This window comes from Emydura macquarii, unplaced genomic scaffold (assembly GCF_026122565.2).
Source record: "Emydura macquarii macquarii isolate MOO-44397 ecotype Brisbane River unplaced genomic scaffold, CSIRO-AGI_Emac_v2 contig_2699, whole genome shotgun sequence".
Classification (NCBI taxonomy): domain Eukaryota; kingdom Metazoa; phylum Chordata; order Testudines; family Chelidae; genus Emydura; species Emydura macquarii.
In genome coordinates this window covers 2,540,862-2,566,721 of record NW_027132836.1, presented here as the reverse complement: position 1 = coordinate 2,566,721, position 25,860 = coordinate 2,540,862, and the positions used below count along the sequence as shown (strand labels likewise).

At 39.3% G+C, this 25,860-nt stretch overlaps 1 protein-coding gene across 2 annotated transcripts in view; it reads left to right on the top strand.

Moving 5' to 3' along the window:
• Positions 1-25,860, top strand: part of GOSR1 (golgi SNAP receptor complex member 1) — a 57,914-nt gene that overhangs the window by 1,971 nt on the left and 30,083 nt on the right. Inside the window, exons 2-6 of one of the 2 annotated variants that reach the window (XM_067565879.1) lie at positions 951-1,065; positions 3,743-3,830; positions 4,149-4,256; positions 6,530-6,621; positions 8,258-8,332. In XM_067565879.1, coding sequence (XP_067421980.1) covers positions 951-1,065; positions 3,743-3,830; positions 4,149-4,256; positions 6,530-6,621; positions 8,258-8,332 — 478 coding nt within the window. Of the gene's footprint in view, positions 1-950; positions 1,072-3,742; positions 3,831-4,148; positions 4,257-6,529; positions 6,622-8,257; positions 8,333-25,860 lie in introns of both variants that reach the window. The other variant, XM_067565878.1, reaches the window with a different exon arrangement.

The following is a 25,860-nucleotide window of genomic DNA, read 5'->3' as shown; positions in this document are numbered from 1 at the left end:
TTGGCCCATTCAGCTTGATGATGTCTCTTTAGAAGTGTGACTAGCATTTAAAGAGGACTTGAGTCTTCTTGTACCTCAGAATCACTGTGCTGAAATGTATTGGAGGGCAGCAGTTTTGGTGGAGATTTTCAACCGCAAGGGATTTAGGAGCATTCAGTGCAGTGGGAGTTGTGTGCCTGAATTCCTTAGAGAAGTTTATAACTAGGATTTTCTAATTTACTTGGCTGAATCTTGGTAGTTTCTAACTTGCTCTAGCTGACTTAGTTTTGTGTGTAGGTGTGACCACACTGCTTAACATTTGTAGACACTAGTAATGGAGGAGACCATTTAGGTGGTGAGTCAGATGCAGGGATGTTGCTTTATATTGATGGGTACTGATAACATTGGCACCATGTAAAACAGCAGAAGACATGATCTCTGACCCACAAAGCTTAAAAATCTGAACAGTGTGACCTCAGTTCTAAATGATGAATGTGTGATCTCCAGTTCTTCAGTCCAGAACAGTGTGATCTCCAGTTCTTCAGTCCAGTTCTAAATGATGAGGAGAGGGCTTCCCCATCCTGGCTAAGTGTCTGGGGCATTAGTCTGATCAGCTGTGATGGAACATCTGTTGTTTCTGTGTGTTCATGACCAGTGCATACATCTAAGCATTTAATCTCCTTTATAACTGATCTTGCCCAACTTCTTCCTCGAGTGCTCGCTCATGTCCATTCCCAATTAGGTTGTGGAATGGACATGAGCAGCACATCCCGAAGAGCAACAGTTAGGAGGTAAGTAACCCTTCCTTTTTTTTAATGATGTAGTCTCTTATTTTGACTTCCTCCCCTTTATGTTATGCACACAAAGTGATTTGCTGTTTAAACAAAAAAAAAAAAAAGGCAAAACTCAAACATGTTGGATCATCAAGGGACTTTTTAACCTATAATATTTATCATTTTGTTGCTATTCAGATCTCAGGAAACAGGCTAGACAGCTGGAGAATGAGCTTGATCTGAAGTTGGTCTCCTTCAGCAAACTGTGCACAAGCTACAGTCACAGCAGTGCCCGAGAGGGAAGACGCGACAGGTATAGGTACTAACAGACTTCCTAATGGTTTTTTTAAAGGCTGCTTTCAATACTCCTGATTCACTTCATCTTCCACTTTTCTTTGTTGTTTGATGCTTGGTTTTTCAAGTAGCTTACTAGAATAGTCTTTCTTGGCATTCAGAACCAGGTGCTGATCTTGATTCGGTGGTGGTGGTGCGTGGGCACCATACATATGGATCAAGGGCAGTGCACAGTCTAAGGGATGGAGCATCGTTAGCATGATGTAAGTCATGGGGAGGCTGTGTGCTTTTTTTTTTTAAAAGCTTTAGTTTGTATTTGTTTGTGATAATCCATGGATGGGGGTGAGTCCTTGTATCTGGCAATACAACTTGCTGCATTTTCCATGTTCAAGTTTATTCATTTAGAAAATACTTGGCAATTTTTAAGGACTTCAACTCAAAGACTGGAAAGCACTTTGGATACTGATGAATTTAGCCTCACAAATCCCCATGTGGACTGGCTAGCATTATGATCCCCATTGTAAAGATGAGGAAATTGAGGTACAGAGCTGTTGTGACTTGTCTGGGGTTGCACAGTGAGTACGTGGTAGTGGTGGGATTAGAACTGAGGAGTTCTGATTCTGAGCCCTCTGCTGTAACCAGTTCAGGTACAGCTGTTAGTGTCAAGTTTTCCTCCAGGATTACCAGGGAAGAACTTCTTTTTTTAAATAAGCTTTTTACCAGAAGTGCTACTAAATGCTCTTTGTCTGCTAGTATCAGGTTTATGCAAGTTCCCCGGTCAAACGTAGCTAACTTTTATAAGTCTCTCCACCTTGTGGACCAGAGTCTAATTCTTTCCGAACTTCATGACAGTTTCTTTATTAACTTCATACATGGTGCCCAGTCACATGCAGCCTTTTCTCTATCGGTCACTGTATATTAATTACAAGTCTGTTGCAGTAGGAATCATTCTGGAACTCATTCCAGTCCTGAATGTTAGAGAAATCATTATGCTTCAGAGCCCTCCCTACAGCTCCCCTCCACTGGGGTGCCTACAAAATATTCAACAATGCCTAGGCATCCAGTGTACTGTGATATCTGCTACTTATTCTGAACATGATTGTGTCACTGTCACTTTTTCCTTCCCTCTTCCCATTTCTGTTTTGTGTCCCCTGTTGTTGCTTTAAGGTAAGACTGTAAGCTGTTTGTGGCACAGAGTTTGTGTTTTATTGCATATATGTGTAGCACCTCGCACAATAGGGCCTTATCCTGGATTGAGGTCTGTCAGTGTTTGTGCAACACAAATAATAATAGAGCTTAAGACCCCTAAATGGAAGCAACCCAATTTGGCTGCCAAGCATTAATTAATTTTGTTCTAATTTTCTCTTCACCTCCCCCCAATCCATAGAAACAAACCTCGGTCTCTCTTGGTCTAATTGTCTTTGTTTTATCTGCCTTTCCCAATGAGTGTTAGGAGATTGCAATCCTGCCCCTTGAAAGCCACATTCCTCCTATCATAGCAAAACAGTTCTCTCTCAAAAGGAGGACACCAAAATGGATTGTGTCTAAATGTATTGAATAAGTCTCTTCTAGCATTACTCAGGGTGAGCAGAGTGACCCAGAATCTGTTTCCCAGAGGAAGCCCAAGAGCAACACCAAGAGTGACCACTCTCTTCCTGAATCAGGGCTGCCACCGACTCCTCCTCCTCCATCTCTCTATCTCATGTTGCCAGAGTTGTATTGTACAGTGTTTGCTGTATAACCTGGATGTTCCACTGGCCTCTGCCTTCCTGAGGGGATGATGGGAGATAGAAAAAGACACTGGTTTTCTTTCCTCTTCCTATTCCAGTGATTGCAGGTTACCAGAGCAAAGAATATTGCCTTAAAAAGATGTAAGCTGTTACCTTACATGTTTTGGCCTGCTGTGTGTTCACTCTCATCCCCTTGCTTGTGTGTGATTTTCACTGTGCAATTTTTAACTGCTTTGACAAGCGTAGAGGAGATGTGTGGCATATTGTTCTTGGGTAAAATGTCTGCAGGAGTTTCTAGCACTGTATTGTTAATGTACATTTATACAATTATAATATACTAATATTGAACCTGAGTTCCTGATAAAATGGAATCCTAGAAACCAGTGTGGGGAAGAAGCATGGTTGTTTGGTCAGTAATGATTTCTGCCCTGATTTGCAGTATGATTCAGTAACAGACATTAGCTTCTAGAGCAATAATACTCAGACCTCAGTGCTTCAGGAGCCAAATTAGCGATCAACATTACCCAAAAGAGCCATTTACTATTATTATATATAAAAAATAAACTTTATTTTCATATATATATGACTGACCAAGTATTCTACAATGGGTTAATAACTCAGGTTGGTTAATTATTGAATCCACAGTGTTTTAATATCACCTGCTGCAAAGAGAGCCGCAGGAGACACACAGAAGAGCCACTTGTGGCTTGCGAGCCTCAGCCTGAGTATCACTGTTCTAGAGGGCAGTAAGAATATTTGAGGAGTATATATCCCATAGTACTGTATATTTTAACTGCGCTATGGGACTAAAGAAGCAGTTGATACAGGGAAAATGTATCTCTTTTCTAAATTTAATGTCTGACTTTAGGAAACCTAATTAGAAAATAAAATTGCCTTGTACTTATTCTTAATATTGACACTTTGTGTCTGAATAGTCAGTAATTGCCGCTTCTCTTTTTCTCTTAGTTCTGACACAACTCCTCTCTTAAATGGATCAAGCCAAGACAGAATGTTTGAAACCATGGCTGTGGAGATTGAACAACTTCTGGGAAGGGTAAATTAATTATTGTATTCTTATTATTGTATTTCTTATTCTATGATTCTATGATTTCAATACCTAATAGGAATTTGAAGACCTTACTAGATATAACAATTAGGTGCTTCCTGCAGAGGATGTACGATGTGCATTTGGTGACACAATATTGCAATGCACCTCCATTAAACAAAACAAAAAATGTTTAGTAACACTAGAAACAGTGGATGATAGATACCTCACTGAAAATATGGTAACTATCATTGTAGCTAGCTCTTTGAATTTAACACATTGTGTCGCTCCTTTGTGGAAAAGCGTCCCTTTATGTTTTTTCTATAGCTTACTGGAATAAATGATAAAATGGCAGAGTACACCAACAGCGCAGGAGTCCCATCTCTGAATGCAGCACTGATGCACACATTACAACGTCACAGAGACATATTGCAGGTAAGTCTCATGCAATACATTGACTACTTTTTTTGATGCTATGTCTTCATCGTTATAATACTTGGGAATACTACTTAATGATGATATTTGGATTTTGTGTGTGTGTGTGTGCATGTGTAAACTAAAATGTTGATTGGCAGGGAGAGGTTTGAGAGATGCTATATCACTGACAAATCACTCAGTTGATTTGAGTGATCACTCAGTTGATTTGAGTGACTTTTGAGTGATTTAAATTATTTTAATTGAGTATAGTAATTTAGGCCTTAGCATAAGTTGTCATAATTTCAAATTTAATGTTAAATAGCTTTAATTTTAAAGTGAAAAATATAATTTAAAGCGTCAGTTTTTATCTGTCCTCACCCATGTTTGTGCACTGTGTCAGGGACAAAAATGGCTCCCCGTGTAAGTTGGAGGAGCCCCTGGCTGTGTGAGAAATGGGCACAAGTTAATGCCCTGAGGAAAAAGTGAAGTTTGTCATATCTTTTATGTGAAATTGTAAACTTGAGGTTAACACAAACCAATTTTGGTATTTTAATTTATCTTTTTTGAGATAAGATTATTAAGGGCTTACAACAGCATCTTTATATTTTCAGCTATATAGGACAGCACTTGAAGAGGTTATATGCTTTCTTCATTGAAAACTTTATGTCCCTTTAGGAATTCAGACTAGATGATCTTTTGTTTTTTCATGCCAGAGATACTCGTTATCAGCAAGTACGAACTATCTGAAAAGTTTAATATTTTAAAAGTTCAAGTGAGTTCTGTGTTTAAAATAAATGAATTGCTTTTTTCACAGTGCAAGAAGTGTATTTTTCACTGAGTAGCTCAAACATTTGCTAGTGGTTTTCACCTTGAGCTAAAACCAACTATGGAAAATTCCAGCCCAAAATGTGAATTTTTCAGAAAGCTTGAGGGCAGTAGCAGAGTCCCCCAAGGATCTGTGTTCAGGGACCTGTGCTGTTCATATTCATAAATGATCTGGAAAAGGGGGTGAACAGTGAGGTGGCAAAAATTGCATGTAATACAAAATTGCCTAAGATAGTTACGTCCAAAGCTGACTGCAAAGAGATCTCACACAGCTGGGTGACTGGACAACAAAATGGCAGATGAAATTCAGTGTTGATAAGTGCAAAGTAATGCACACTGAAAAACATAATCCCACCTATATATACAATATGATGAGGTCTAAATTCGCTGTTACCATGCAAGAGAGAGATCTTAGAGTCATCGTGGATAGTTCTTTGAAAACATCTGCTCAGTGTGCAGTGGCGGTCAAAAAGCTAACATGATGTTAGGAACCATTAGGAAAGGGATAAATGAGACAGAAAATCTCAGAATGTTACTATGTAAGTCCATGTTATGCCCACACCTTGAATACATACAGTTCTGGTTGCCCTATCTCAAAAAAGATGCATTAGAATTGGAAAAAGTACAGAGACGGGCAGCAAAAATAATTAGGGGTATGTAACAGCTTTTATATGAGGAAAGTTTAAAAAGACTAGGGCTGTTCATTTTAGAAAAGAGTTGACTAAGAGGGGATATGATAGAGGTTTATAAAATCATGAAAGGTGTGGAGAAAGTGAATAGGGAAGTGTTATTTACCCCTTCACATAACACAAGAACCAGGGGCCATCCAGTGAACTTAATAAGCAGCAGATTTAAAACAAGCATAAGGAAGTATTTCTTCACACAACGCACAGTCCATCTGTGGAACTCATTGCCATGGGGTGTAGTGAAGGCCAAAAGTATAACTGGGTTCAAAAAAGAGTTCAGATAAGTTCATGGAGGATAGGTTCATCAATGGCTGCCCACCAACATGGTCAGGGACATAACACCCATTCTCTGTTTTCCCATTCAGGTGAAAATACCTGTGACTGCCAGAAGCTGAGATTGGATGACAGGATGAATCACTTGATAATTGCCCTGTTCTGTTCATTCCCTCTGAAACTTCTGGCACTGACCACTGTTGGAAGACAGGACACTGGGCTAAATGGACCACTGGTCTGACCTAGTATGGCCATTCTTATGTGAAAACAAAAGGAGGGGGTTATAATGAAAGTTCCAGTATAACCTTAACCGTTGCAATCCCTAGTAAGCACTACTGTAGTAGTAGAAGTAATTACAGTAGAAGTAATAAAACTTTCACACCAAGAATGTTTTACACTGTTATACTAATCTTTTTATTGGCTATTTTTCTGCCCATTGGCAGAGTGTTGTCATTGTCAGATTGGATCTCAAGGTCTAATGATACTGAAATACTTGTTTTGTTACAGGATTACACGCATGAATTCCATAAAACCAAAACCAACTTTCTGGCAATACGGGAAAGGGAAAATCTTTTGGGATCGGTCCGGAAAGATATTGAGTAAGTTTGACTGTAAACAATAGCAATATACTTGAACACATCTCTAGATCTGACTGAAAGAAGCATATTTCTTTGAACCTTGTTTTCTGAAACATTTTGTGTGATTTTTTTTTAAGTACATTTTTCAGAGGCAGCTCATTTCAAGGACATTGTTGTATTATGAGGCTATACATTGAAACTAAATCTATTACAGCAAAATGTTCCAGCACTCAAAATACTCCCGACTCTCCTTTCAAATAGTGCTGGGGTGTATGCTTCCATAAACAAAATAAATTAGTATATGTTTAAAGGAAGGTCAAAAGCTTCACATATCAATGAAGAAAAGGCTATTCTTCTGATTTGAGCAAGTGTCGTAAGTTTCAGGTTGAATTAATTAGTTGTTTCAATCAGATCTGGCCATTTGATTGTCTCAAAATTTACTTTCAATACAAGCAGCTTGTAATCTTCATGGTCACTGGCTATTAAAGATACAAATTGTTTTTGAGAATTGAGCTGTTTGGCATGCTTGTTAGAGATCCTATCCAACAGTTGTTGACGTTCTGTTTCTTGAAAACTCAGTAAACCGTATATAAAGACTCTCCATGAAGTGAAAGTTAATCTTTGAAAAACCTTTTGAGAAATGTTTCTGCCTATCCTTACTGCCCTATTTTTGGGTGTCTCTTCCCTAGTTTTAATTCTAAGGATCTTTGTTTAAAAATATAGGATCTTCTGTTTTGTAGGCGCTCTTCTACTTTTCTATATTCCTCACCTTGAGTTGTATTCCTTTGTGAAGACACAGACCTCTCAACCACTAATTGTAAGATTGCAAACATTTTAACTTCCGGTGAGGGGATAGCAGCAGGAGCAGTTGAAGTTTTTAGGAGCAAAGATTGTGTTTTTAAGTTTCATGTGAACTTCTGTGATAGCAGTAAAGATTAAGTGCAAGCAGAACTGTGGTCAAATACAGTGCTGCTTCCAATGAAGTCAGTAGCAAAAATACTTTTGATTTTAATGGAAGTAGGTAGGAGGCCAGAATGTTTTTCAGTGAGTCTCTTAAAAAAAAAAAAAAAAAAAAAAAAAAAAAAAAAATCCCAAGTGTTTGCAATATAATTAAGCCTGGATTGCTAGGGCATGGACTACTGTCACATTACCAACAAAGATAAGAATTGGAGATTTACTTTTCCTTCCACATCCCCCTAATGAGTCTCTCTGAAACACCAGCAGAGGGCGCCTGCATTTCCTTTATGTAGCCAGTATATATTTCAGAGTGTTTCCCTCAGGGAAAGAGAAATTATAACATACTTCTGAATGGGAAAATAGCAGGAACAAACTATATTCTGAGAGATGTTATTGTGATCCCAGGTGAAACTGGAAGAAGCTGCATGTACTGATTTATTATAGCCTCGCTCTAGTTAAGGTTGGGTTCCATTTTTCACTTTGAAAATTGTATATGTATATTTGAGATAGGGTAGGACACTTAGACTAAACCATGTAAAATGGATCTCAGGTTTAAAAAACGTGTTTTAAGGACACTGAAAATTTTCCATTTGGTTATTTAGGAATAACCAAATTTAACATACAAGCAGATCAATAAATGCTGCCTTGTGAAAAACAATTTTGCTAGAAATACTTTTCACTTTATTTTTTTAAATCTTAGATCGTATAAAAGTGGGTCTGGAGTGAACAACAGAAGAACAGAGCTGTTCCTGAAAGAACATGAGCACCTTCGAAAGTAGGTTTTATTAAATATTTGAATGTTCCATGGATGTTCACCTATGGTAAAAGAATTAGAACAGCATCTACAGTTGTAGTGCCTGGGACAAAGATTACAGGAGCCATTAATCCCCATCCTTCAGAACATAAAAACTAAGCACAGCTGGGGTTGGGGAGAAAATCTTCATAATATTCTACAAAGTGCTCGGCCACTACTGGGTTTTAATGCTTTCCTGTGTATGATCCAGCATAGGGCACTGGAGGATGCAGGATTGTTGGCTCAGTAGCTGTACCAGTATGGCAGTGTCCTTGTGAATTTAGACATTTTGTGTCTGGAACTACTAATTAAAGGCCATAGACAATAGTGATCTTGGCAACAAATGAATCCTTTTGTGTTCTGAACACTTCCATTCCTTGGCAATGAGGCTGGATTTGCAGCTACTGTATATCCAACTCAGTTGTTCTGTAATTGGAAGAATCTTTCACTGTGTAATTGCAGTCATATTTTAACTGAAATGTTTTGTTTAATGGTTATTTTTCAGTTGTTCGTGCTTCCTTCTTATTTCAGTTTAATGAACATTGGAATTCAGACAATTTCTGTTTAGATCACCCAAAAGTAATGATGGGTTTACAATACTATTGTGTTTTTGCTGATAAACTGTTGGATAGAATATATTTACACAAACAAGATTTACACAAACCAGATTGAAATATATTAGTGACCAGGTTATAATGAACAAAGTAAACTCCTTAATGTACATTACATAGGAAAGAACACAGGGTACTAGAACATAACACTGAGGTCATGTATAAGGATTTCTTTGCCACTAGAAATATCAAATTATGCTGGTTGAAAGTATTCGTGGATATTTTACAAGCCAATTATGTGAGGTTTTTGTTTTTGTTGTTGTCTATGTGCCTTTTCTTACTCTATGATTTTATTTAATATATATATTTTAAAATAGTTTTTCCGTACTAGCAATACCAGCATATGCCTGTATGGGTGTCTGTGGTAGTTTCTCCACCTAGAAGCTGAAATATACAAGGACTGTCTCCCAGTTGTACGAAACAGTATATATATTTCGCTGGATCTGTTTTCCTCAGTACTATTTATTCCTTGTGGAATATCTGCAACGTAACCACTGTATTTGCAAAAATACTACTCAGGTTTTGGTCTTTATTCTATATGCCTTTGGATTTCTGCTCTGCTTATGTCACTAAATCTTTCTTCTTTTATGTCAGTGTTAGACACAGAATGATAATCTGCTTTTTATTTGTTGATGCTAAGTATGTACAAAAGACTAAATCCACATACCAAAATTACTAACAGCCTTAAACACATCTAAAATTGATATCTCTTTTTTTAACCAAAACTTAAAAGGCAGCCTATACAAAGACTTTTCCTTTGGCCTATTTTTCTTATTCTCACTATGAAGGAATTCATCTGGTTTGAAGTAGATGATGTCTCTTAGTTTCCATCCAGAGGGAATTGTGGATTTGAAAATTTGCCTCAAATAGCAAGTTACATGGTCTCAAAGCTCCAGGAACTCGATGATTTCAACTGTATGTTTGAGGAGTTTTAAACAAGCACATTTAATCTCTTTCTCTTTCCAGTGACATCTAACTAATCAGCATGCACACTGCAATTTATTCCACATTTATGTTCAACACTTTTCTGTACAAAATGAAGCTGTTGCCATTCGTTAAAAATGGAAATATGCATGAGAATACTAAGGTGAAAAGGAGCAAAATCTGCAGAATTGTATCACAAAGCTGTGGCTCTTTAGGCATTTCCTTACAATCAGGATGAGGTCATATCTGTGTAGAAAAGGCTTGAGTTTCAAAGAAACACCGACTTCTGTGACTTAGGCTATATACACACCGATGGTGGCAAATTCGCCACCATCAGATTGATTTTTCTGCTTCGATTGAGCGGCAGTGTAGACATGCTCAATCGATCCAGAAGTTGATCTAATAAAACCACCTCCCCAAAAAGTGTAGCGCTGCCTCGATGGGAATGCATTTCCTGTCGGCAGTGGAGACGGCATGCTAAAGGGAAGTTACGAAGTTGACAGGAGTTACGCAAGCTACTTTGCATAGCTTGCATAACTCCCGTTGACTGCCACCAAATTTTGCCGTCAGTGTAGACCAGGGACATAGTTACTATGTTTCCACATCTGAGCCGTGGTAAAATACAGGCTGACACAAGGGGACAGTATTTCATAGAGAAACCAATCTTCTGTAGGCTGATACCTGTTCCTAGAGAGAATTTTGTGTTGTAGCCAAGACTACATAAAAAGCTTTTACAGGAAATTTAAAATAAAAATTTTACAGGTAGATGATAAAGTATGGGCAGACCACAGTTTCCCTTGGGATCCTTAGTGGCATTTAGAAATTCACCAGTCTAAAGCATAAGCTAATGATTTTCATTTAGGATGCATCTGTTTTAACCTTTATAATCAAGAATGTTGTTATTCCACAGAAACAGTGCAGTAGGTTTAATGTCTTGGAGGTGAACACTAATTGAAATTGAGTGCACTGATCAAGAATGAGGAGTGTCTATTAGTTTGAATAAACTTGTTTTTTCCCCATATTTTAAGGATTAAAAGTAAGTGTTAAGTAATGTTATAAATTTGGTATTTTCTGAAGGAATAAAAAACAAACTTCCTCTTGCAGTTCCTCTAAAACACACTTCTGATAAGTGTGTAGAGAGGAAATCAAGAGATTTTTAAATGGTCCTAAAATAGTGCAGTGAAAGGCAACTGCCAAACATCTTATATGTTTCAAGCACTTTACAGATGTATTGTTTACTTTGATCTTTGCTGGGACGAGGTTTCATTGTGGTGATTAACTTATGTTGGCTCATGACTTTTACTTTTTGGTATGTCTGATTTCACAGTAAGGACGATCCTTTTCAGAATATGGGTCAGAGTATTCCTATGCCTTTATGTGCATACAACGTATAAATATATCCAGGGTTCTTCAGGCTTATTTAATAGATCATTTGGAGAAGCAGCTGTGCTATAATTGTTTACCTCTCTCAAAATATCGTTTACCTCTCTCAAAATATGCCCAGTTGCTACTGATACTTTGTTTAGTTTTACCTACATTTAGTTGCCGTACCAATGGATGACTCTGAAGTTGTTGCAGATAGACAGTCAGTCAGTCTCTTATGCTTTAAATAGAATCCTGAAACAAAATTCAAAAATGATTTTGAATAGTCGTTCTTCTCACTCTGTTATTCAGTTCATCATTTATATTTTTGTCAGCAAGGATGCAGATCCGATTCCAAATTACCAACAAAGCTAAGACTGACTGCACTTAGAGTGCACTTAATTTTGGAGTAAGCCCCGCAGAACTCACTGGCACGTCTGTGTTTTGAGAAAACCAGTATAGGATGGGGTTCCCTTGGGAAAGCTGAGTTACGCTGAAGTAAAATAGGGAATAGACTTATGGCATCGCCATTCTGGTCTGTGGCCTTGATGTTCCAAAATAAGGGGCATGTATTATGTAATATAAAATAAGAAAAATGACACCCAGTGGCACCTGGCAGCTGTACATTTCTCTTACTGCAGCTTTCTGTACAGTATACTTGGGTGATAAATTCTAAACCTAGTTAATTAATTAAACAAGCCATAAGGATTAGCTAAGCTAAACTTTTTTTTTCTAGCAACATCTGACATAGCAAACAGCTTGGGAATTTACTTGTTAAATCACACTTATACTAAAAGGCATAGAGAGAATCTTGAAGAATGATGCATTGCAAAGTGAATTATTTAAGTTACTAATCAGTTGATCCACTTTGTTCTTCAGACATAGCCACATCATTTCCTCCCAATAAGCAGTTTTCATTATGTTTCATTCTTACCACGAGACCCTGCATCTCCTTCTTGCACTGCTTACACTTGACGCGTTTTCCTTTTTTACCCAGGGAAGGAATTTCTTCAAAATATTCCCAGATAGGGTCTCTCTTACGCCCAGAAGCCATGACAGTTTTTCTGTGGCAAAAGTATGGGGGAATATAGGAAGCTGTGTGTGTACTAAATAATGTCTTCCCTTTTTCTTTCCAGTCCACTCCACTGTTCCTTTCTACTCTGCCTCCGTCCTGTGTCTCTCTGTCTTTAAGACAGTGTCTTAACTAACTCCTCTGCCTTGCTTGGCCCAGCTCCACCACCACATAAGCACAGAACAACAACAATCCTGTCCAGCCTGTGTCTGTCTTTGCACATGGGACTTTAGTCTGCTGAGAAATAGAAACAGAAACTGAAACTGAAAGCCCAGAACTTTCAAGAAGCAAGAGCTGGTAGTTAGGCTAGACCAGCGGTTCCCAACCTCTTTGGCTCAAGGGCCACAGATATAATTTGGCTGAAGGGCCACCAGTCTCTGCCAGCCGCCCCCCGCCCCACTGCAGCCAGAAGGAAGGAGCCTCCTCCCTGCTGCAGCCAGGGAGACCAGCAAAACTGCATGCATTCTGTAGCCCTGTGTGCTCTACCTCGGTCCCTTGGCAGTGGCTACCTTCTGCAGCCAGGGGGATGGGAGATCAGTGCCCCCCTCCCTCTGGCTCCAGCAGGGACCCAGCATCTAGGGATCTAGGCGGAGCGCTTTGCCATGTTCCCTGCTACAGCGAGGGAGAGGGCAGCGCTGATCTCCCATGCCCTGGGCTGCAGCAAGGAGCCTGCACCGGTCTTGTAGCCCTGCGGAAACGTGCTCCACCTGGGTCCTTAGGCAAGCCACGGGCCACTCTGAATGCCCCCGTGGGCCACTTTTGGCTCCCGGGCCACAGGTTGGGAACCACTGGGCTAGACAGACTAGAGCCATGAATTCAGAAACGGAAAGGCCAGAACTTTTAAGAAGCAGGAGCTGGTAGTTAGTCTGGACAGACTAGAGCCATTAATACATTTTTATGAGACTGTAAGTGTAGGTCTAGCATGTTTGTGATGAGATTTAATTGTAACTGTTAGTTTTTAAATGAGAGCGAAATTTAGTATTTTATTGATGATTTAAAAAAAAATCAAAAAAATCCAATTTTTTTGATTTTTATCCACCCTGCCCTCTAGCCTGCTAGGCAAAAGGAAAATATCTTCAGGACTAGAGACAGAACATCTTCCAGAGGCTGACTGCACAGTGTAAGATTTTTTTAAATTAAAACATTACAAATAAAAATGTATAAAAGTGATACAAAGTGAGAAGTTATTCTAAATATGTGGAGAACCCACAGGAAACAATGTCATGACAAAACATGGACGGGCACTCTGCAGAGTAGAGAGAACTCTGAGATATATGCAGAAATCTGATATCCCAGCATAAGAAAATTTTGGCAAAAAATCAATCTTGCAAGATGTTCAAAACTTTTCAAGCAAGAATGTTTAAACTCAAAAATAGATATTGGCAAAGAAAATATTAAAGGATTTCAACATGCTTGTCATCAGAGAAAGTAATTAGTGAGATATTACTGCCAAGAAGCTGTGGAAGCTGGCAAATGGTCCATAGAAACCAGAAAGAGTTGGCAAATTATACCAAACGTGTTTCTGACAAAGCTCTGTGAATTTTGAGTTGCTTCAGTGCCTGCTTGCTGAGCGTGTGCCCAGCAGAGGCTTTGATGCCAGGCCATTTGGTAGAGCTAGCTGAAGTGTATGAATCAGCCAGGAAGGTGACAGTAAGAGAACTTCAATATTTAAACAATAAAATGAAAATTGAGATGGCTATGGCAGAGCTTCAAAAGAAGAGGGATGGAGAGAGAAACTTAATGGATGGTTTACATTTGTTGTTGATAAAACATTGGTCCTGAAGCTCAGCCTCGTGGAATTCTTGCCAATATGAAGCACTGGGGTGTTCCCTATTTTGGCCATGGTCATTGATATAATAAATACCTCAGCCTACTGCATGTTTATTCTAAGTCCTGGTAATGGCTGGTTGTAATAAGAATTGACTTGTCCGTCCATTGCATTTAACTACGGTCTTCTACAAGGCACAGTCAGGAGAGCTGGTGGTTCCCATGGGAGATGCTATGTAACAAACTTTTTAAAGGAGTACTGTTTGCTTCTCCCTAACCAATCTCTATCATATGCTGTTGTCCGGGCTGTGGGCTATAGTTCACTCAACAGACTCCAGGCTCATCCCTTCTTGTTATGCACAGCTGTGTGAAAGGGGACAAAAAGGAAACAACAGTTACTCCTGGCAGTCTTCTCTTTGCTCTGAAAACATTCCTTGGAAATCACGTTGGCAAGTCTTCGATCTTACAGTCTACAGTGGCATCTTATTGATGGTGGAAACTGGAAGAGAACCAGCAAGAAATGCAATCATTTTTCTGCACTTCTGGGTTCTGTGAGTGTAACTCTCTGAGGACTTAGTGGAGGGAAACGGAATCCCTTCTAGGGTAACTCCTGCTTTGTTTCTAAATTCACCTTTTAACTTTTTCTCCACAGTTTGAAAATAAGCCACCCTGTGATAATTCTAGTGAGAAGTTGTTGTTCATTGAAGCACTCTGGGACAGGAGCTTGGGCACTCAGATTGACAGTAGTTTGACCAAACTACTTATTTCATACTTTCGGGCTAAACAGTTGTTAGTTTTCTGTGGGGAAAACCTTCTGCTTCAACTTAATTTGCTTTGAGACTGAACTGAAGTAAATGTTGCAGGCGGTGGTTTAAAACATTCAGTAATGTGAAAGAAAAAACCTAAGTTGGCATTAGCTATTGAAGCTTGATTTAGTAAAATGCTAATCAGGCAGTTAAAGAAATTGCTAGGCCTGTTCACCCACTAGAACTTCTGCAGTGTCTTCTGTGGATTCAGCTTTTTCTTTTTTTTTTTTCTTTTTTTCAAAATCAAGAGCAATCAGAGGCCTTTATGCAGCATACTAATCTGCTACATTTAGTAGTGTAATACATCTGTCATCTCTTTGGAAGGATTATGCGAATGCAGAATGGAGAATTGATTTGCTTGGTTATACGTATGCAGATGAATTGTAAAGGGGAAGAAAGTTCAGAGATATTTACATACAATAATTTGATGGATAATAAGAGCCCCCTGCCCTCAGTTGGCTTAGATACCTTGAAAATTTTGACACCCTAGCCATTGTGTGGACTCCTAGGATGCCTGTAGCATGCAAAATTGTTTGGTGCATAAGTGATTGTGCCACCAGGCGGATTGCGCTTACTCTGAGTGGAGCTGACCAGTGTCTGCTTCCACGAGTGCTAGTTTGGCGAAGAGCGCTGGTGTGCACAGTTCAGTTGGTTCTCGCAGTATCATAGCGCCGCTGCTCAATCTTCATACAAGCATCAGTTCCACTTAGCCTTCCAGCTCCTCTTCTGGCAGGCTGAAGAGCAACAGGCTTTCCAAAGACACCAGGGAGAATTTGGTCTTATCTACACTAGCACTTACGCTGGCAAAACTTTTGTCGCTCAGGGGTGTGAAAAAACAGCCTCCTGAGTGACACAAGTTTTGCTGGCATAAGTGCTTATGTGGACAACACTGTGTCGGTGGGAGAGTCTCCCCCACCTATACAGCTACCGCTGCTTGTTCAGGTGGTTTTATTATGTTGGTGGGAGAGCTCTCTCTCATTGACATAACACGGCTAAACCAGCGTTTGTGCCAATACAGCTATGCCGCTGTAAGTTTTAAGTGTAGATTAGCCCTTTGTCTGGTTCTCTGCCCTCTGGCTGAGCCCTTCACAGTTGTGAATTAATGGAATTCCATTGTTTCTGTAGCTCCTTTGAATTATGAGTTTTAAAAGGAAATCAGACTTGTCTAGAAATTCCTAGTGGCTTTGGATAAAAGGAGTGTAGCGTTTGCGCCTGGCCCCCTTGCTGTTCGGGCTCTTGGCTCCCACAAACCACGTCCAGACCACCACGTTGTGCTTCACCAGTGCACTTTATTTACAATGGGTTACCCATCACCTTCTATATACACAGTTCCAAGCAGTCTCAGGGATCTTACAGACTCAGCCCTTAGTCAGCAGGGTGTTGAGCCTTCCCTTGCTGCAGCTCCTGCTCTGGCTCCTTACCCCTCCCTTCCTCCCAGCTTCCTCTTCCTGGGAGCTTGTATAGCCCTCCCAGGTTCTACAGCTGTTCCTAATTCCCTCCTTCGCTGCCAGCTTGCTCGGCTGGCTCCCATTTACCCTTAATTGGGGCTCTGTAGCAGGGGCTAGCCCAGCCTGGCCCGTAGCACCCTGCTACAGGAGATTTAAACAATCCACAGAATTTTTCAAAATCCCATTTAGTGCTAAATTATGCTTGCTTGACAGATAGGTCAAGGCCAGCTTCCCCCCTTTCTGGACAGGTGAGTAAGTGGCTGTGGATAGACTGACATAAGAGCTAATCATGTAACGGTCTCAACAGTCGTTAAACGGCTGCAAGACCAGAAATTTAGGTGAAATATTCAATGTTCTGTTTACTCAGTAAAATTTTACGTTTTAAAATGATTCTTGTGTTCCCATCTTATGTCAGAGGCCTAGAGAAATTTGGCTCCAAGCCTAGCAGAGAAATGTGTGCTCTTGACTTGTGAAAATTTCTCTCTCTCAAGTTCTCACAGTTAAACAGACAGGTTTGTCCTGCTTTTTCTATTAGTACATTATTTTGCAAGGGGAGCAAATAAATCATTATCTTTCTCATAGTACTGCTTTCTGTCAAAAAGAAGCAGTATCCTTGATGATGAATGGACAAGATTTAACAATATAGAAACCACCTGGAAAGCGCTGTCCTAAGAGGAAAGAGTCCTGTCAGCTCAGCATTTACTTTTGGAGAACGTAGCACTGAGAAGTTCTACAGTAATTGACCAAGAGTTGTATCCTAAATCAGCAGAGAAGGAGCTAATATGTTTATTTAAACGTAGAGTATAGAAGATGTGTGAATGTTTTCTTCATATCACATATCTGCATTTTATGTGGATTAAATTAATACTGTTCACTGACATTAATGGTTGTGTGTAAGCCATTTTATCTATCCTTTCTCAGATTTCCAAAAATTCATATATAGAGAGATTTTTATTACATACCTTGCACTCATTGAAGAACTAAGTGAAGCACTCCATATTTGTGTTAAATGTAATACATCAGCTCTTGCAGTGATGTATCGGTTTTGTCATTTGGGGGTCACTGCATTATTGACTTTTAGCTCTGCTAATCAGAGCTCCTGTTTGTGAAAATAAAGTCTGTCCTTCCCAAGGGGAGAAATAGAGGGACATGTGTATGTGGTGGCTTAGATAGATATACATACCATTTATAGGTTTTGCTCTTGGAAGTTTTATAAGGCCATGTGTTGTTTAATTTTGATACTTCAGTTCTCCAAAGTCTCTGAATGAGCCCCTGTTATCATCTAGCTTGCAAAATAATATACACTAGAAATAAAAGAAGAGGTTGCTTAACTTTGCTGAGGGACACATTCTCCCAAGTGCCCAAAAATCTCTGTGGAGCCAGAGCGACCCTGTGCTAATTGTATCCTGTGGTTGTGGTGGGAATAGAGAAGCCCAGAAACAATAGGAGGGAAAGCATATAGAAGAGTACTATGCTCAGTGTTCAGAAGGAAGAAGAGGAGGAAATAAGACGTGAGTTAAAGAATACAGGGATCTACTCTTGCTTCATAATGGTGTTATTAATACATAATACATAGTGTATAATTATACTTGACTAATTCACAGGGGTGTTTAGGAAAAATGAGTTAACGTTCGTACAGTGCTTTAAACATATAAAACACTACGTAAGCGCTAGGTATTCTTTTATTGCATTCTCAGTCCCTCACAGAACCGGTTCCTGCTTACTTTGACAAAGCCCTGGCTGGGATGATTTCGTTGGCGTTGGTCCTGCTTTGAGCCGGGGGTTGGACTAGATGACCTCCTGAGGTCCCTTCCAACCTAATCTTCTATGATTCTATGTTGTTGTTCGGTCTGAGATGGCCATATGCAGTAATGAACTATCTGCATGAAACTAAAGAAGATTTTCAAACTTTTTCATCATATGGTCCAGATCTTGGAGAGATTGTCTTGCAGACCCTTACCCTCCCAGGCCTGATACCAGTTGCAATCACAAAACATCTTTGTGGCAACTGCAGCAATAGTTAATGTAGAAAAGTCATATTAGGGAAATATTGATATAGTTTTAACTTTCTTTGATATAAGCATTTTTCTTTTAGGAAAAATTACCTTTTATTCATTTAATTTCATTTCCCCTTCTGTCCGTTATTCTTGTTCCTGTGTCCCCTTGCTCTTCATCATGTGTGTTCTCTGCTGCTTGGCTCTCCTTTCTTTCTGTATATGCTTCTCAGTTCCCTACCTTAGTCCTAGAGTGAAGGCCCTGTTCCTTTGCCTTCTCTTAGGCAGCAAGGGTCCTTATATGGAAGAAGCTCCTCGTTCTCATTCAGGCTGCCCATAGAAGCGGCTGGAAAGGAGGAGTAGGAAATAAGGTGGTGTATGGTTTTTTTTTTTTTGGTTTTTTTTTTGAAAAAAGGAGAGTCCCGTAGCACCTTAAAGACTAACAAATTTCTGCGGGCATAAGCTTTTGTGGGCTGCACCCCACTTCGTCAGATGCATGCTACAGGACTCTCGTTTTTGCTGCATACAGACTAACACGGCTACCCCGCTGGAATTTTTTTGAAAGTTGCTGATGAGTAAAGTTCTTTAAAATGTGGTTTAATTTGGTGGCAATATAACTTCATTCAGTTACTATAACAGCATGAGGTCCACTAATCTTTGTCACCCTTTGTCCTAACTTTGATACAGTTTTTTTTTTTTTTTTAACTAAAGCAGCTTCTTATTTTGAATCATTTTCTTATTTCTTTCCTCTTAGTTATGAAGAAAATATCAAGGACTGAATTTTGAAAAAGAAACCTGCTATAATAAATGCAATTAATTTGGAATAATTTCCCATATAAGTTTTTGATGTGATATAATTTGATTGGCCACAGACATACAATATGCTTCTAATATAAAGCCACAGTACACTGTCTACTGAACTGGAAGATAGAAAGTGAGAAGGGATTTAGAAAACTAGGTTAAAGTGTCTATCTGCCAGGCATTAACTACAGGAGGCAGTGGCATTATTGCGTAGTTAAATACCATCAGTTTGTGTTTTCCTCTTCCCGTGTGCAGTTTGAATAAAGCATTTAAATAGGGTGACCCGGATAAAGAATACTTATTCATGCTACAATTAACTGATGAGAGAGACTAAAGTGATTACCTTGGCTTCTGTGTATCGTAAATGGCCTCTGTAAGCAGAATTTTGAAAATCAAAAAGACCAATTTTGGAGAGGACCATATTTGGAGCATTATTTATGCTTAGTGAATTTAGATCTTTAGTCAGAATTTCCTTAGACTCTTCATTTCAGGCATTCAGCAGGAATCCAGATTGATTGTTACTTTCCCAGTATTCACAGATGGCATACAGCACAAGTGAAGGTACTGTAGTTCTGAGATAGCAAGTTTTGTGAATTTGGGCCAGCTTGCGTGAAGCAGGAGGTAGGAAGTGATGAGGTGTTCTAGGAGTCCTGTTGAAGTTTTTGCTTTTAAAACATAGCAAGAATGCATAAATCTTTATTATCATCATTTTACTATTTATTAAGCACTGCTGGTGTGCTTGGTGCAGTATGAAATACACATAAGTGGTCCCCTGCTTCATGAGCTTAGTCTGAAAGAGAAGATGACACAGGAGGGGATTTGGAAGAATGAGTTGACATACTCATAGGTAAGTTTGGTTTTTTATTTGAGGGCTTTCAGGAAAGGGATTTAAATGAGTGGAGAGTGAGTGTCTGGCGCACTGAGCGCGCCATAGTTTCTCTAACAGTACATGATAATTCAAAGTATTTACAATTTCTAAACATGTTTGTCCTTTCTGATTTTATTTTTCTAGGGAATTTCAAACCAGAACATACTCTACATTTTCTTGATACCCTCATCTGTCATTGCATCCTTCCTTTAGCTGCATTTGTATGTATTGACTGTATTGGCTTCCTTTCAGAGCCTATAAGTGGTGCTCCATCATCAGTTGAAGGGCTATGTCAGAATGACACAAGGCACTTCTTTTCCTCAAAGGGTATGTCTATGCTGCAGTTAGACACCCACGATTAGCCCATGCCAGCTAACTGGGGCTCGCAAGACCCTGGGCTAAGGGGCTGTTGAATTGCAATGTAGACGTTCGAGCTTGGGCTATAGCCCAAGCCCAAACATCTACACCACCATTAAACAGCCCCTTAGCCTGAGCTCCAGGAGCGCAAGTCAGCTGGCATGGACCAGCCAGGGTGTCTAACTGCAATGTAGATGTACCCAAAGGGGCTGCCTCTAGAGCACGTCCAGGTGTATCACGTGGTAGTTGCACACAAGGCTACCAAGCCAGCACAAATATTACCTAAGAGATGATAAAAATCATGTCTTTAAGGGTATGTCTATACTGACGGCGGCAAAGTCGCCGCCATCAGTTCAATCTTTCTGGATCAGTTGAGACGTCAGTGTAGACCCGCTCAATCGATCAGGAAGTCGACACTTGTAAACCACCCCCTCCAGTGGTGTAGCGCTGCGTCGACAGGAACGCGGTTCCCGTCAGCGCAGTGCAGTGAAGACGGCATGCAGAAGGGAAGCACAGCAGTCAATGGAAGTTACGCAAGATACTCTGTGTAGCTTGCATAACTCCCGTCGATTGCCACCGAATCTCCAGGTAAGTGTAGACCAGGGCTAAGAAAAAAAGCTTCATTGCTCATATATGAATGTAGTTATATAACTACATAAGCAAGTCATTGAAATCCTTTGAGATTTTGGGAAGGTTCAAAGCTTGCAGGCATCAAAAAAAGAGGCTCTCTTGGGCTTCATTATTATTTATAAATAACTTAAAGTAAAGAACATCAGCCAATTACTCCAGCATTTAAGAGCATTTTCCCCTTTAAAAATGGAGTTTGAGGTTTATGGGAATAAAAGTAACATCTGATTGCTTTTCATCCCTACATGCTAATATTATATTTCTTCAAAAACATGAGGATACAAAAAAGTGTACTCCTTATAAAGAAAGGGTTTATTGTATAACATGCAGTGTGTGCTAGATCAGTGGGATTTAAGAGGTTAACATGTATTCTTTAATCATTGTAATTAATCACGATGGTTATCTGAATGTGTTAGCTTTCTAAACCAAATGTGTAGTTTCCTTCTAGCTGTCTTGTTAGCTGTGTGGCTAAGTGATGCTGTCATGTTCATGATCCTGCCACAGAGTTGAGGCACTGTGAGAATGTTAATGTGTAAGTGCCATTTTGAAAACCCAGAACTTAACCATAATAAGTTGAAACTTTTGATTTAAAAAGATGACAACATTTGGCTGGTTATTACGGTCTTTTATGCCTTAATCAATTTTATTTCACATGTATTTCAACACAGAATTAAAGAAAATGCCAGCTTTCACTAACTAGTATTAGTTTATTAGACTAATGACTAGCAGTAATTATGGTGAATCGTGTTTATCTAAAATATTTTCCTGCAAAGAAATTCTGCATTAAGCTCAACATCAAATCCTGCTTTGTGCCATCATGTCTCAATCTATTATGGATCTTGGATCTGCATGATGGTAAATACCAGATGAGCTATCATGCCATGGGAGAACAGGCGGAGTCAAGGAGGGCGCATCAGCCTTTGCTTTGAATTTGTGTTTCTTTTTAAGAGCTGAATGTTACTAACATGACTCTACAGTATGTATTGCCCACCAGCTACCAAGAGAACTCTCCTGCACTTGGCATTTATAGTACAACCTTCACCATGAAGTTCCTTCATTTATCTCTTTTTTTTAAGTTAAAATCTAGTATTGGCACTTGCCATTAAGAGGTAATTTAAGTGATGTTTGTGTAACTTGCTTGTGTAGTGACATAGGTTATCCCTAATAGGTTGCAGATTAATAGTGGCCAAGTAGTCATTCTGTAAATTGTATCAGCTAGCCCAATAGTCAGACCCTTTCCTGGACACGTGTAGACATGTTAGCCAGCTCAAATATAGTAAATCAGTGGCGCATGTTAGATTTTCCTGATGACTGGTTTGCTTTTAAAATACAGGGCTCCGGCTACAAACTATTTTAAATATTGTGATTGTTGTGCTATTTTTATACCCTGATATGATCTAAAATGAAATACACTTGCTCTTTTTCTAAACAAAGTTGGGCAACTAATAACATTGGCTATATTGCAGACTGAACTATGCAGGCTTTGCCACGGAATGCATTTAGACCTGTAGCACACTACTAATTCTGGTTTCATTCTTCCCACCTCAGTGGTATCAATATGCCATATTCCTGGTCTCCATTTACCCCGTTTTTGTTCCCGTCCTGGACTCATCCTGCACCTTGCCACTACTCTTCGTTCATGACCTATGCAGCGCTCTTTATTCTAGTGCAAAGAATCTTCTGAATGGAGACTCTCTTGTTACGTTAGTGAACTTATGATGTGGACAAATGATCATTAAAGTCTAGGTTAAGAACCCCAAATTCATTTTTGCTTTAGGTCTAGGTGAATGGGAAAGTCTAGTGCATTAACCCCCAAGAGGCCTAACTGTTTAAAAACCCTTCAAATTTAGGAATAACTGCAGATATTAAAAAACTTAACCTCCAGTGCACCTGTTGGAAGTAGGTAAATGTTACTGGACAGAAAAGGGAATTAGGCACAAAGGGGGGGAATGACTTGCCCAAGGCCCGTGCATGCGGAGCTGGGAATAAAACCCAGCTCTGACTCCCAGTTCTGTTCCTTAACCTAGAAACAGCACTACAGGGGAATTTAAACCATACATCAAGGAAAGTTAAAAAGCCTCGTGTGTTCTAGTGAATCTGGTTGTTTCTGAAATAAACAAGCTAAAGATGCATGTTTGATTTGCTTCTAGCATTCTTTTGAACTCTGATTCTTAACAAGAACAGCTTTTTCCCCCAAGGTTTCTATTGAAATTAGGAGTGTAACAATTATTGAAAGTTGTTTTACGTGGGTTAGCTCTAATAAAGCAGATGCATACCTTGAGCAGAGTCAATAACTGCTTTGTTTTACAGTATCACTTTTGCTTACAATTTTAAAAAATAAAATAGTTTTTCAAAAGGAACCACCCCCACTCAGTTCAGTGTTCAGAGTTTATACTGAATAGATGCTTTATAAAACTTGCCTCCCTTATTTATAGTTTTACATCTTGTTTGTATGTTACTGGCAAGTACCCAAGTACAGGCAGGCAGTAGCAATTTAAAGGCCTATTTGAGAAACATCAAGGTATTTACTTACCAGCTCAGCACAACATTTCAATGAAATGAATATCTAACACCCTGTGAGCTTTGTGTACTAAGGAGTAATTTGTCCAGTGCTTGAAGTATGTGGTGGTATTCAGTCTCATTTTCTTCATAAACTTCATAACTGAAGCAACTCTGTAAATTCATGTGTTCTGTAATCACTTTGTGGTTTTGTAGGTATTCACCTTTTCAGGGAACAGAATATTAGTATATTTCTAAAATTTACATCCGCAGTGTTTAACTTTATTGCTTATATGCTTATATTATATTATATTGCTTATATTGCTTTATCGCTTTCTGAAAATTAGTTAACTTCAAAAGCAGGGTTGATAATCATCTAGTCAGTCCTCCAGCATAACACTGGCCACTGAATTTCATCGGTCATTGTAACAGACCTCACGACTTCCCTAAGGTCTGTATTTTGGTATCCTATAGTGGCTCTCCCCTTCTAAAGGTGATCTCCTTCAAACACCATTGTTAAGAATTATATTCCATTCCCCCCCCCCCCCCCCCAGCTTTGCTGTCAGGGTTAAAGGTGAAGAATGCTCTCCTTTCACTTGTGAGACTTGTTTCTACTGAGTATGATTTCACCTTTGGAAGAATGCCATCTTGTACTATCAGCAGATAAAAAGACGAGCCTGAGAGTGCAGGAAATTTTACAAGAAATCAAGTTGGCAAAACAGCATTGCAAATCCTCATTCGTTACTGAATTGCATCAGAAATTTGGTTACAGATGGTTTAAATGTAGATTGCATTTTATAGGAATCATTTTTTGAAACATAATGAATGGGCAGATGGTTGCTATGTCAGTAAATTGGTCAAATCCTAGCTGGAAGCCCCATGCCTTACTGTATTTCTCTCCCACCCCCCCCGCCTCTCTCTCTCTCTGTGTCTCTTAAAAAAGAAAAGTACAGCAGGTGAAGATTCACAGAATATGGGAGGCAGGGCACATTAAGACTTTCTACCGAGATTTGTGAGCTGTGAACAGAACAGCATTAAAATAAAACTCAGTTGTCCATTTTCGGTTCTTTATTGGTTTTGCTGGAAATGACTTGCCCTGCGCAACATGTAGAGCTATTGTTTGCAGGCAATAATCCTTTTGTGAAGCTGCTCCTTAAAACATTTACATATGAATGATTAAATATTGGTTGTTTCTTGGCCAAAAATATAATCTAACTATTTTTCCCTGAGTTACGACATATAATAAAAGCAGCGCTTGTAACGTTGGGGCTGCATACAGTATGTAAAATTTGAGGAAAAGCCGATATAGTCCATTAGTGATTTACTGGAATTGTTCTGACAGTTGTGGTTAGTGATAATGACTTACAGTAATGCCTGTCCCTGTTTTAGTTCATTTAGTGTGTTTCCTGTGGGAAATATGCAGCAATTATGGGAGGGTCAATCTCTCCAGGAACCTGCACTACCAAGAGCAGAGAAATCCAGAAACGTCATTATGGGGATCTTGGTGCCATCCAACCAATCCGTTTTGGGCTTTTGCTGGTGATAGGAAACCAGCTGCTTCACTTAATTAACTTCTGGGGTATAGATGATTTGGGATAATCTCTATTTTTATATTAGGCTTTTAACTGTCATCCTCAGATAAATTGTGTACTGCAAACTGACAGAAAATAGCTGACTTCTTGGTAGCCTTATAGGATCCCTTCTTTAAAGAACAAAACTTAGTCTTTGTTAAATTAGTAGGTTTCTCTTTGTGCTTTAGGCCCAGGATACAAAGCTTGCCAGGTGGAGTGTTCTGTCTTGTTATTGTAGCATCTGAGCCCTTTACAAGTTCTCATTTGTAACTTCAGGGTAGTCCTTCCTTCGGAGCCCCTTGGAGAGAGGGAGGAAAGATCAGGATAGCCGTTTTGCTGGATATGAGAGAGAATTGAGGCTGAATGGGAGCGATCATAAATAGATGATGTCAACATCTGCTGTTTGTGAATATACCATGTAGTGTGGCTCCTTGTTTAGTCTCCAGTATTTTAATAAATAATTCTGCCAAAGTATTTGTGGCAAGTTGTCTAGGAAATTTGGTTGGAATTTAAAGCTTGAGGCTATTTTCCCTTGCCGTTGTTATAAGCATTTCAAGACGTAGTACTCAGTGACTGCTTGCCCTGTCTTCCCACTTGCATATTTCTCTGCTGTATAAACTACATGTGGCCTATCTGGAAAGAAATTAAATTCCCAGTGATATTGTATGCCCCCTGGCCAGTGTGATGGATTATACTTCAATGCCTTTCACTCCAGAGTTAACAGATTGCTTATACTGATGGCAGTTACATTAGAAGATCAGTTCTTTAATGCAAGTATTGCTCTGTTGTCTCCCTACCAATTT